Source organism: Nycticebus coucang, chromosome 22 (genome assembly GCF_027406575.1).
Source record: "Nycticebus coucang isolate mNycCou1 chromosome 22, mNycCou1.pri, whole genome shotgun sequence".
In the NCBI taxonomy this organism is placed as follows: domain Eukaryota; kingdom Metazoa; phylum Chordata; class Mammalia; order Primates; family Lorisidae; genus Nycticebus; species Nycticebus coucang.
In genome coordinates, this window is record NC_069801.1 from 22179039 (window position 1) to 22191351 (window position 12313).

At 47.3% G+C, this 12313-nt stretch overlaps 1 protein-coding gene across 2 annotated transcripts in view; it reads left to right on the forward strand.

Moving 5' to 3' along the window:
* The window catches only part of SESN2 (sestrin 2), a 38382-nt gene that overhangs the window by 7741 nt on the left and 18328 nt on the right, over window positions 1-12313 (forward strand). For both annotated transcript variants that reach the window (XM_053575804.1, XM_053575805.1), the window contains exon 2: window positions 5998-6633. In XM_053575804.1, coding sequence (XP_053431779.1) covers window positions 6544-6633 — 90 coding nt within the window. In that variant the 5' untranslated portion in view covers window positions 5998-6543. The remainder of the gene's footprint in view (window positions 1-5997; window positions 6634-12313) is intronic.

Genomic DNA, 12313 nt, shown 5'->3' on the forward strand with positions numbered 1-12313 from the left:
TTAAGAATTATGATAAATCTGGGCGGCGCCTATGCCTCAGTGAGTAGGGCGACGGCCCCATATACCGAGGGTGGTGGGTTTGAAACTGGCCCCAGCCAAACTGCAACAAAAAAAATAGCTGGGCATTGTGGCGGGCGCCTATAGTCCCAACTACTCAGGAGGTTGAGGCAAGAGAATCGCCTAAGCCCAAGAGCTGGAGGTTGCTGTGAGCTGTGGGCGCCATGGCACTCTATTGAGGGCGACAAAGTGAGATTCTGTCTCTAAAAAAAACAACAAAAAAAGAATATCTGTGATTTATGTGAGGTCAAAATATTACATTAACAGGATTTTGGAATAAGTTGATTCCAATGTTCATGGATGATTTTGAGGTGGTTCAAGACTTCAGTGGAGGAAGTAACTGTAGATGTGGTAAAAAGAACAAGGGAACTAGAATTAGAAAAGGAGCCTTAAGCTGTGACTTGGTAGAATTGTTTCAACTCATGAATTAAATTCATGTGTTTGAATTACTGCACTCATGATAAAACTTAAATGGATGAGGATTTGTTTCTTAGGGATGGGCAAAAAAAATGGTTTCTTTTTTTTTTAATTTGTTTATTTATTTATTTATTTTTGCAGTTTTTTGGCTGGGGCCAAGTTTGAACCCGCCACCTCTGGTATATGGGGCCAGCACCCTACGCCTTTGAGCCACAAGCGCTGCTCAAAAAAGTGGTTTCTTGAGATAGAATCTCCTCCTGGTAAATACAGCTGAATTGACAACAAAGGATTTAGAATATTATATGAACTTCCTTGATAAAGCAGTAGCAAAGTTTGAGAGGATTGACTCCAATTTTGAAAGAAGTTCTGTAAGTAAAACGCTATCAAATGCATTGCATACCACAATGAAATCTTTCATGAAAGGAAGTCAATTGATGCTACCAATTCATTGTTGTCTTTTTTTTTTTTTTGCAGTTTTTGGCCAGGGCTGGGTTTGAATCCGCCACCTCCAGCATATGGGGCTGGCGCCCTACTCCGTTGAGCCATAGGCGCTGCCCCATTGTTGTCTTATTTTAAGAAATTGCCTGAGCTACTCCAATTTTTAGCAATCACCATCATCATCATCAATCAATACTGATCAAGATGAAGGCAAGACCCTTCACCAGGAAAAAGATTACTTCACCCTGTAGCCTCAGATGATCATTAGCATTTTTAGCAATAAAGCTTTTTTTTTTTTTTTTTTTTAGAGACAGAGTCTCACATTATTGCCCTCAGTAGAGTGCTGTGGCGTCACAGCTCACAGCAACCTCCAACTCCTGGGCTTAGGCGATTCTCTTACCTCAGCCTCCCCAGTAGCTGGGAATACAGGTGCTCACCACAACACCCGGCTATTTTTTTGTTGCGATTTGGCCCGGGCTAGGTTCAAACTCACCACCCTCAGTATATGGAGGCAGCACCTTACTCACTGAGACACGGGTGCTACCACTTTTTTATTTTTTTGAGAGAGAGTTTCATTTTACCACCCTCAGTAGGGTGCCACAGCCTCATAGCTTGCAGGGGTCCTCAAACTATGGCTTGCATTTTGTTTTTTTACTTCAAAATAAGATATGTGCAGTGTGCATAGGAATTTGTTCTTTTTTTTTTTGTAGAGACAGAGTCTCACTTTATGGTCCTTGGTAGAGTGCCATGGCATCACACAGCTCACAGCAACCTCCAACTCCTGGGCTTAAGCAATTCTCTTGCCTCAGCCTCCCGAGTAGCTGAGACTACAGGCATCCGCCACAACGCCCAGCTATTTTTTGGTTGCAGTTCAGCTGGGGCCGGGTTTGAACCCGCCACCCTCAGTATATGGGGCCGGCGCCCTACCAACTGAGCCACAGGCGCCGCCCAATGTTTTTTGTTTTTTTTTTTTTTGTAGAGACAGAGTCTCACTTTATGGCCCTTGGTAGAGTGCCGTGGCATCACACGGCTCACAGCAACCTCCAACTCCTGGGCTTAAGCGATTCTCTTGCCTCAGCCTCCCGAGTAGCTGGGACTACAGGCGCCTGCCACAACGCCCGGCTATTTTTTGGTTGCAGTTTGGCCGGGGCCGGGTTTGAACCCACCACCCTCGGTATATGGGGCCGGCGCCTTACCGACTGAGCCACAGGCGCCGCCCATGTTTTTTGTTTTTAAACTATAGTCCAGCCCTCCAACAGTCTGAGGGACAGTGAACTGGCCCCCTGTTTAAAAAGTTTGAGGACCCCTGGAGCAACCTCAAACTCTTGGGCTCAAGTGATTCTCTTGCCTCTGCCTCCCAAGTAGCTGGGACTATAGGCACCTGCCACAATGCCCAGCTATTTTTAGAGACGGGGTCTCGCTTTTACTCTGGCTGGTCTCAAATGTGTGAGCTCAGACAGTCCACCCATCTCAGCTTCCCAGAGTGCTAGGATTATAGGCATGAGCTACTGCGCCCAGCCAACAATAAAGTATTTTTAAATTAAGGTATATACATTGTGTTTTTTTGCACAATGCTATTGCACACTTAATAGACTATGCTATAGTATGATCATAACTTAAATGCACTGGGAAACCAATAATTTTACTTCCTTTATTGTGACATTTACTTTATCAGCATGATCTGTAATAGAACTGGTGATATCTCCAAGGTATACCTGTATATGCTAGCAGGGGATAAAAAGGCCACTTATAGGACCAGGCACAGTGGTGGAGGCAGGAGGATCCCTTGAGCTCAGGAGTTGTAGACAAACCTGAACAAGACCAAGATACCCCCCAACTCAGGGAGGCTGAGGCAGGAGGATTGCTTGAACCCAAGTGTTTGAGGTTGCTGTGATGGAGACTGACAGACACTATGGCACTGGAGCCCGGGAGACTGTCTCCAAAAAAAAAAAAGTGCTAACACAGTTTCTGCTTTAAATTTACATTTCCTCATTTTGTATAAGTGGTAAATAACATAGTCCATTATTAGCTGTAGGGAAGGGGTAAGATCTCATAAACATGACTGTGAAGCTGCATCAAGTTTGGAGACCAAGGTAAAAAGAGGTAGAAAGAATGTAATGAAAATGTTGAGTAGGTGAGATTGCTTTCAACTGAGCTGAAGAAGCAAGGCTTTTTTTCTTTTTTTTTTTTTGTAGAGACAGAGTCTCACTGTACCGCTCTCGGGTAGAGTGCTGTGGCGTCACATGGCTCACAGCAACCTCTAACTCTTGGGCTTAGGCGATTCGCTTGCCTCAGCCTCCCGAGCAGCTGGCACTACAGGCGCGTGCCACAACGCCCGGCTATTTTTCTGTTGCAGTTTGGCCGGGGCTGGGTCCGAACCCGCCACCGTCGGCATATGGGGCCGGCGCCCTACTCACTGAGCCACAGGCGCAGCCCAGCAAGGCTTTTTTTTTTTTTTTTTTTTTTTGAGACAGAGTCTCACTCACCCTGGGTAGAGTGCTCTGGCATCATAGCTCACAGCAACCTCAAACTCTTGGGCTCAAGAGAGCCTCCTGCCTCAGTTTTTCTATTTTTAGTAGAGACAGAGTCTCACTTTTGCTCAGGCTGGTCTTGAACTCGTGAGCTCAGGCAATCCACCTGCCTCAGCCTCCCCGAGCGCTAGAATTACAGGCATGAGCCACTGCCAGAAGCAAGGCTTTTAGAAGGAGTAGCAATAGAAGTCTGGTCTTCAGTAGGATCACAAACAGGAAGGAAGGCATTGAATGTTGGATACAGTTTCAATGGGCAGATATTTGTAACAGGAGTACTTGAAAAAAGTGCAAAGGCCAAACAAGGAATAGGGGTGTCACAGATGATAAGAAAAGAAAGGTTAAATTGAGGCACATTTTGGCAAACCTTGAATATCAATATAGGGACTTAATCTTTACTCTGTAGCTGATGAAATACCAGTGAAGATTTTTTGAGCCGGACATTGACACTACAGAGTAAATTTTCTAAATAAAAACTGAATTGGACATAGGACAATTTAGAAGGGAATTTGATGCAATGAAAGATTCAGTGACCACAGGCATATTATTTGCAGGACATTATACAAGGTGGTATAGGACAAGAGACAAAGATGTCAAGATGGGGACTCTGCCCTCAAGGAATTTATAATCAAAAGGGTCAGATAAGACATGTACACAAAAATCACAATACAATGTAGAATATAAGTGTTAAAACAGAGACCCAGCCCAAGTGCCTTGAGAACTCAGGGAGAGTGAAATTAATGTTCTTTTAAGAACATTAAAACACTATGCGGAAAGGGCCAAGGAAGGGGAAGGGAGTGGGGAAGTCTTGGGGAAGGGAGGGTATTAGGTGGGGCCACACCTACGGTGCATCTTAGAATGGGTAGAGGTGAAACTTACTAAATGCAAAATACAAATGCGGGGGGGGGGGGGGGGGCCCTGTGGCTCAGTCGGTAAGGCGCCGGCCCCATATACCGAGGGTGGCGGGTTCAGACCCAGCCCCGGCTGAACTCCAACCAGGCGTTGTGGCGGGCGCCTGTAGTCCCAACTACTCGGGAGGCTGAGGCAAGAGAATCACTTAGGCCCAGGAGTTGGAGGTTGCTGTGAGCTGTGTGAGGCCACGGCACTCTACCAAGGGCCATAAAGTGAGACTCTGTCTCTACAAAAAAAAAAAAAAAAAAAAAGAATACAAATGCCTACATACAGTAACTAAGAAAATGCCATGAAGGCTATGTTGAACAGTTTGATGAGAATATTTCATCTCGTATATGAGACCCGCACATTGTACACCTTGATTGCACCAATGTACAAAGCTATGATTTAACAATAAAAAAAAAAAAAAGGGTGAGGACTAAAACTAGAAATAAAAATGGCAAAAGGTGAAAAAAAAAAAGAACATTAAAACATTACAACATTCTTCTCAAGAAGCTGGAGGCAGAAGATCAAGTCAGAGTCTGATCCTTGAAATCATAAGCCTAGATTCCGTCTCACATGTGACTTTGCGGATTTGGTCCATCCCTGGCCCTGCCAGGGTTCCACATCTTGAATAAGCAATGACTTTAAAATGGAAAAAAAGGCCGGGAACAGTGGCTCACTCCTGTAATCCAAACACGCTGGGAGGCCAAGGAGAGGATCCCTTGAGCTCAGGGGTTCAAGACCAGCCTGAGCAAGAACGAGACCCTGTCTGTACTAAAAATAGAAAAATTAGTGAGTGTTGTGGTGGGCACCTATAGTCCCAGCTACTCCGGAGGTAGGAGGATTACTTGAGCCCAAGAGTTTGAGGTTGCTGTGAGCTTGGCTGATGCCACAGTACTCTAGCTTGGGCAACAGAGTGAGACTCTGTCTTAAAAAAAAAAAAAAAGGAAACAAAATAAGGAGTTGTGAGGGAAAACTGTGAAGGAATTCCACTTTGAGGTGCAGATAGAGGTAACTTCCTGGCAAGAGTAGAGTTGAAGGCTAGGAACTGGATAAGATCAGGGAGAGCATGTTTGGAGAGAAGAGGGATAAAAACAGAAACAAGGAGAGCACCCGCGTTTTAGGGAAAAGAGGAGTCAGAGAAGGAGTGGCTAGAAGCAGAGGTGAGAATAGCCTGAGCAAAACACCTTGTTACAAAGTTTTGAGGACGGTGGTTAGGAGCCTCCAGTCCAAAGGAGCAGACGGTGGAGAAACTGCAGCAATTGGGATTGAGGTTAGATATAAGGTTACCAATGAGATTTCAAGGAATGAAGCATTTTCCAGAGACTCCACAAATGAAGCGAATTATCCATGTCTGGCACACTTGAAAGTAGGGTCCTCCCCAAAGCCAGGGGTAAGAGGGTTGTGTACTCTTAACTTTCAAACATCTGGTGTTCACCTCTGTAATTAGCACCACTGGATACACTGGATACAAATCTCTCCAAAACCCTAACCAGTCCCTCCAGGAACTGAAAAGATGAAGAATTCATTTGGGAGAGATTTCACACCCACCTCTCTGGCCCAGCCCGGTAAAGTCCCTTTTTATCACGCAGACCTAATGACTCTCTGAGCTGTCACTGTTTTCTGGTATTGCCAGCGATCTGACTAAACCCTCTTGCAAAAGTTTGCAGCATTTGTCCACGGCCGACTACAGCTCCCAGAGTTCCCAGGCACTTCCAGGAGCCGATTGGCGGACCTGTTGGCTCCAGAGGGAGGTGTCGTCCCCGCCTCCCCGGGAAACAGACATCTGATTGGCTGCGCCGCGGGGCTTTGTGTCCCCGCCCTCCCCCGGGGACCGCAGCGGGCTGAGGGGCTCTGCCAGTGTCAGAGCCGGGCGAGCGCTGGCAGTTCCGCGGCGGGGATGCTGAGGAGCGCTGGGTCCGCGAGCAGCTCTGGCCACTGCGGACTTCCGAGGCCGTGAAAACCCCTGCGCCGCGGCCAATCCCAGGTCCCCAAGGCCATTCACCGTTCCAGAAGCCAGACTGGGGGAAGAGTCCAGCACAGCAGCGGCCGTTCTCCGATTTCAGAGGGTTCTGGAACCCCGAGAGACACCCTGGGGTTCTAGAACCTCCCCAGCGGCTCCCAGTCCCGGCTTCCTGCGTGCGTCCGTCCAGAACCCCCTCCGGTGCACGGGTCGTCGGCGAGCTGCGGCTGGGTCCTGGCGCACAAGATGATCGTTGCGGACTCTGAGTGCCGCGCGGAGCTCAAGGGCTACCTGCCGTTCGCCCCGGGAGGCGTCGGCGGCCAGGGGCCAGGAGAGGTAAGCAGCGGCCGAGCGACGCCACTCTTCCCTTGAACCCCGAGCCGCTTCTTAGCTTCAAGCTGTCCCGAGCCTAGTCTGTGCGCCCCCCGGGCTCTGGGAGAGAGGATTAAGCGCGTAACCCAGGACTGGGGTTGCATCAACTGACAGCCTCGGCCATCTCCACCCCTCCCCCTCCCCTCGGGGCAATGGAGTCTCCTGGGCTCCTTCGGACTCCTGGCCAATGAGGGGTAGCCTTCTCGAAGCTCAGGATTTAGGCTCCTGTTGAGAGCGTCTTCAAGTCCAGGCAAATCCCGGCCAAAGCGGCCCGACCACTCCTCCTCCCCGCCCCCTTCCGCAGATTCCCTTCCTCTTAGCGGGGGCCGGCAGGCAGAGGACTCTTTCTAGGATGCGTCCCGGCTCCTATCCCCCGGCGCGGGGAATGGGCTACCTGGACTGGCCAGCGAGAGTCGACCTTGTCTCCATCCAACCCAACTACACCCCTGGTTCGGAAGGGGGGCGCGGATGTTCTGGGGGCTTGGCAGGCCGCCCGGGACTCTGCGGTGACTGTGAACACTGTGGGTAGAGGGGACAACCCCGATCACGTATTAGGCTGTGCCCTACTAAGTAAATGGTCTGAGGTCCCAGAAGTTCGTTTCACAGAAAGTCCCCACGGCAGAGCCCGGAGAGGCTTTGCACGGAGAGGCTTTGCGCCGGGCCCTGGAATGAAGCCGGACCTAATCTAAAAATTCGCTCACACACACCCCCCGCCCCCAGCCAGCAGTGATAATGGATAGTTTATCATTTATTAAGTACTTAGCACCTGGCCAGGCTTGAATTTCGGCTTTTCCCTAAGTTCTCAGGACTAAACCAGCAAAATACAAGCTACACTATAGCCCCATTTTACTGGATGAACAAATGGAGGTCCAGGAAGTGCTTAGAGGTTTTCTTCACCAGCCCCACCAGGTAGCTCATTCTTTGGCTTGGGTATCTATAGGATTGTGGGGAGTGTTTTTTTACTGCAGAGAGTTTTGCTTGTTTCTAGACTTGGAGCATGGAGGTGTGCTAGTACCAAGCTGGGTGACCTCTGGAAAATTTCTGCTTGGTTTCTGGGGGTCCTACCTCCAGGGTGCATGGTTTGTGTCCTGGATTTTCTGTTAGCTTGTTTACTCTTCCCCACCCTGTTTAGGAGCCGAATGTGGAGGAATGACCCTCAATCATGTCACTTCTCTGCTATGTGACACTTTACAGAGTGTTTCTCTTGAAAAATGGAAATAATATAACCATTGAGAGCACCTGGGTGCTAGAGCAAGCCCGCACTAGATTCATGCCCCAGCCTTTGGCTAACTTGCTGTGTGGCCTTAGCCTAGACCCTGGTGATCACTTCTCTCATACCCAGTTTTTATAATGTCTCCTAGGACTATTTGGGAGAATTAACTCAGAATTCAAGCAAAGGCCAAAGCACAGTCAGTGCCTGGAGCATAGTAATGGCATCAAACATTTGAGCTGTTATAAAATGTGGCCAAGGTACACATTTCTCTTAACCTAGAGTGTCCCACTAGAATATCTAAGCCTATTCCTGCCTGCCTGCCTGAGATGAGAGTTGGTACATCCCTCTCCAGGGCAACACCTGGGAAGTGGTCTAGGGAGAGAATAGTGTCTCAGGTGGTTTAGGCAGGCTTCGAGGCCTGTAGACAGAAGCTCTGTTTGATCCATGGGGAAAACTGGTGATGTCTGGAATATTTTCATGTGTTCTTTCTTGAGAAAAGTGGGAAGATGTCTGCACTAAGTGGGCCCTTAGAAGATAGCATGGTACTGATTTTTTTTTTGCAGTTTTTGGTCATGGCCGGGTTTGAACCCACCACCTCTGGTATATGGGGCTGGTGCCCTATTCCTTTGAGCCACAGGCACCTCCTGCATGGTACTGATTTTATAGAGCCTGGTGCCCAAGGCCCTTCAACTCCCTGTTATTTCACCACCACCCCTTTTCAGGGGGGCTGGGGCCCTCAAATGTGTGTATTTCCAGAAAGTTTCAAGGACTTTACACTAATTAGTGTTGGTAGTATGTGTTCAAAGCCATGCTAGGTTCTAGAATAACTTTCTCAGGCATTTCCCCAGGGAAGCCATTCCTCCCCAAACAAGGGCCCTTGTATATCCTTTTCCAGTCCTCCTCCACTGTTGGAGCTTTTGTCCCATTTTGTGAAACAGTTGTGTAATTAGGTGTTTCTTGTCTGTCTCCCTTGCTGGACTCCATACACCTTGCAGATCTCCTCCCAGCACTGTTCTTTGTACCTAATAAATGTAACTATCTGCCTCTTGTTGGGGTAGGTGATCCTTGTGAACTGCTCAATCTTTGGAATCAGATTTGAGTTGTGTCTATCTGGAAGAAGACTTTTCTGAGCCTCAGAGACCTGTCTCTAAACAAGGGATAGATAACAAGACTTAGTTCCCTCTGGGTGGTTGTGAGGAATCAGATCAGATGTGTAAAGCACTTAGCCTGGTGCCCAGTTCATCACGGGAGGACAAATATATGGCACACATACCCCCTCTAAGAGGGTTGGAGGTCAGGAGCTGCATGGGCCATATCGCTGGGCCTTCCTCTCAGGTATAAACTCAGGCAAATTTCTAAGTTCAGAGTTGGGGTTGGGGAGTGATAGCGTCTGCCCCCTCCTGGCACAGAGTGAGTCCAGGGGCTCTCAAGCTCTAGATACATATCAAGAATAAAGGCTGGGGCTGGCATTCTTCCCTTCTTTCTTTGGGATGCCACACGATTCTCTGTCTCACTCCTTTTCTCTCCCCACCCCTGTATTCCCTTTTCTCACTCCCTGCTCTCTTTTCTCTCTCATCTCTTCCCTCTACTCTTCTCCTTCTCTCTAATAGAAAATAAATTATACTTTTACATTAAAAAAAAAAAAAAGAATAAAGGCTGAACTAAGGCAGGAGGATCACTTGAGCCCAGAGTTTGAGGCTGCAAGGGGCTACAATCTCACCACTACACTCTGGCATGGGTGAAAGAGTGAGACCCCATCTCTAAATAAAAAAACACATAAATGCTAGGGCTTCTCTAAGAGGCCATTGTGAGTAGCGGATAAAAGCCTTGCAAGCCAGAGTGAATAGGTTCAAATCTCAGATTGGCCTCTTGTCAGCTAATGTTTAACCTTTGGACACTTAGTCTTGTGTGCAAAATAGAGCCCCCTACCCCCAAATGGATGAAAATTAAATGGAACCTGTGTGCAGGCTCAGCGCTTGTAGCTCAGCAGCTATGCTGCCAGCCACATACACCAAAGCTGAAGGGTTTGAATCCAGTCCAGGCCTGCCAAACAACAATGACAACTACAACCAAAAAAAAAAAAAAAGCCAGGCTTTGCAATGGGCGCTTGCAGTCCCAGCTACTTGGCAGGCTGAGGCAAGAGAAGCGCTTAAGTCCAAGAGTTTGAGGTTGCTGTGAGCTGGGACACCACAGCACTCCACCCAGGGCGACAAAGAGAGACTATCTCAAAAAAAAAACTAAGCTGTATGTAATTACCTGAGCTAATATAAAAGTTAACATGTAGCGAGTCTTTAAATTAGCCAAGCACTAAGCTCTAAGGCCACTACCATCTTTACAACTTGCCTGAAGACCTTCCTGTTGAGTGGCCACGCCATGGGTTGTCTGACTTCAGTGTTCCTGGTAGCACTATAGGAATAGTTACTCTTGGTTCTCTCTCTGACCCACACTAGGTGACCTGCCCCTTCTGGGTTTCCCTTTTTCTTCTCTGCTAAGTGGGACTGGAATCGTGCCTTCATCAGGTTTGCTGAACCTGTGCTATCCAGTATGGCAGCCCTTAGCCACATGTGACTATTTCCATTTAGGTAAATTGAAATTAAATAAAATGAAAAATTCATTTTTGTTGTTGTTGCATTAGTCACATTTCAAATGCTCAGCAACAGTGACTAGAGACTCCCATATTTATTGGACAGCGCAGTTATAAAGCATTCCACCATAGCAAAAAATGCTGCGCTAAACACTGGAGTAGCAACAAGGAACTAGGTTCAGTGTGTTCTCTCGAGGCAAGAAACAGTGTGACAGGTGTTATGGTTGTGGACAGAAAGTGCTTACTCCTGGTGAGCCTCAGGTGCAAACACCTGGAGATTATTGAGACCTTGAGAAATTTAGAGGGCGGGGAATCTTTTCTGCACTTGCAGAAACCTGGTTTATATCCCCCAGCTCTCTTTCCTCCTTCCCAGCTAAGCACCCAGAAGTAAGCTCTGAGCCTTAGACCTTATCCATAAAATGAGGGCCCTAGTAGTTAGTAGCTTTTACCTTAAAGTCTAGCTAGTGTATGTGAAGTCAGTGCTTAGCCAGCGGTAACCAGTGTTGTTACAAACCACTGTGGCTTTGGCTTTTGACTCTCCATGCCAGGGAATGGGGAGAGGGCTGATTTGGAGATACCATCTCTAGGCAGTAGGACCTTGCCTTGCCTGCTTCCCCTGAACTTCCCCTGCAGTCAAAGTCAGGGAGGCATTTGGGGCCTTGGAGTCATGAGCCAAATCTACTTGATCTTGGCTTCAGGGCTTTATAGTGTTCATGGCTTTATAGACATGGCTGGAATGCTCGTCCCCCTACAGCAGTGGTTCTCAACCTTCCTAATGCTGCAACCCTTTAATACAGTTGCTGCAGGTTGCAACCCACAGGCTGAGAACCACTGCCCTAGAGTCTTTCACAGGCCCTCTTGCCTTCTCATCATTTCAGGGGTCCTCAAACTTTTTTTTTTTTTAAAGATTTATTTTATTTATTTATTTTTTTTTTTGTGATTTTTTTGGCCGGGGCTGGGTTTGAACCTGCCACCTCCAGCATATGGGACCGGCACCCTACTCCTTGAGCCACAGGTGCCGCCCCCTCAAACTTTTTAAACAGGGGGCCAGTTCAGACCACCCTCCCTCAGACCACTGGAGGGCTGGACTATAGTTTAAAAAAAAAAAACTATGAACAAATTCCTATGCATACTGCACATATCTTATTTTGAAGTAAAAAAAAAACAAAACGGGAACAAATACAATCACACCACCTCATGTGGCCCACGGGCCATAGTTTGAGGACCCCCTGATATCAGTTCAAAGGCCACCTCCTTAGTGGCTTTTCCTATCTTCTTATACTACAATAATGCACACTCTTCCACCCATTGTATATTCATTGTTTTATTTCACTCACCTTACAGAATCTATGATTTGAAATCCTATTCATTTGTTTGTCTTTTGCCATTAGATCCAGAATTATATCAAGGCCGAGACTTTGTCTTTTCACTGCTGTGTTCTTGTGGCTGCAATATACAGTCATCAAAAACATTTGTTGATTATACTTAAGTGAGATTGACAGCAAAAAAAAATTTTTTTTAATTTGTTGAATGAACAAATTAATTCGCTTTTCACCTGAAAAGCACTTAGCACAGTGCCTTATACTTAAGAAAGTGATAAATGATGGGGTGGCGCCTGTGGCCCAGCCCCGGCCAAACTGTAACAACAACAACAACAAAAAAAATAGCCAGGCATTGTGGCGGGCACCTGTAGTCCCAGCTACTTGGGAGGCTGAGTCAAGAGAATCGCCTAAGGCCAGGAGTTGGAGGTTGCTGTGAGCTGTGTGACGCCACGGCACTCTACCGAGGGCAATAAGGTGAGACTCTGTCCCTACAAAAAAAAAAAAAAAAAATGATAAATGATGCAA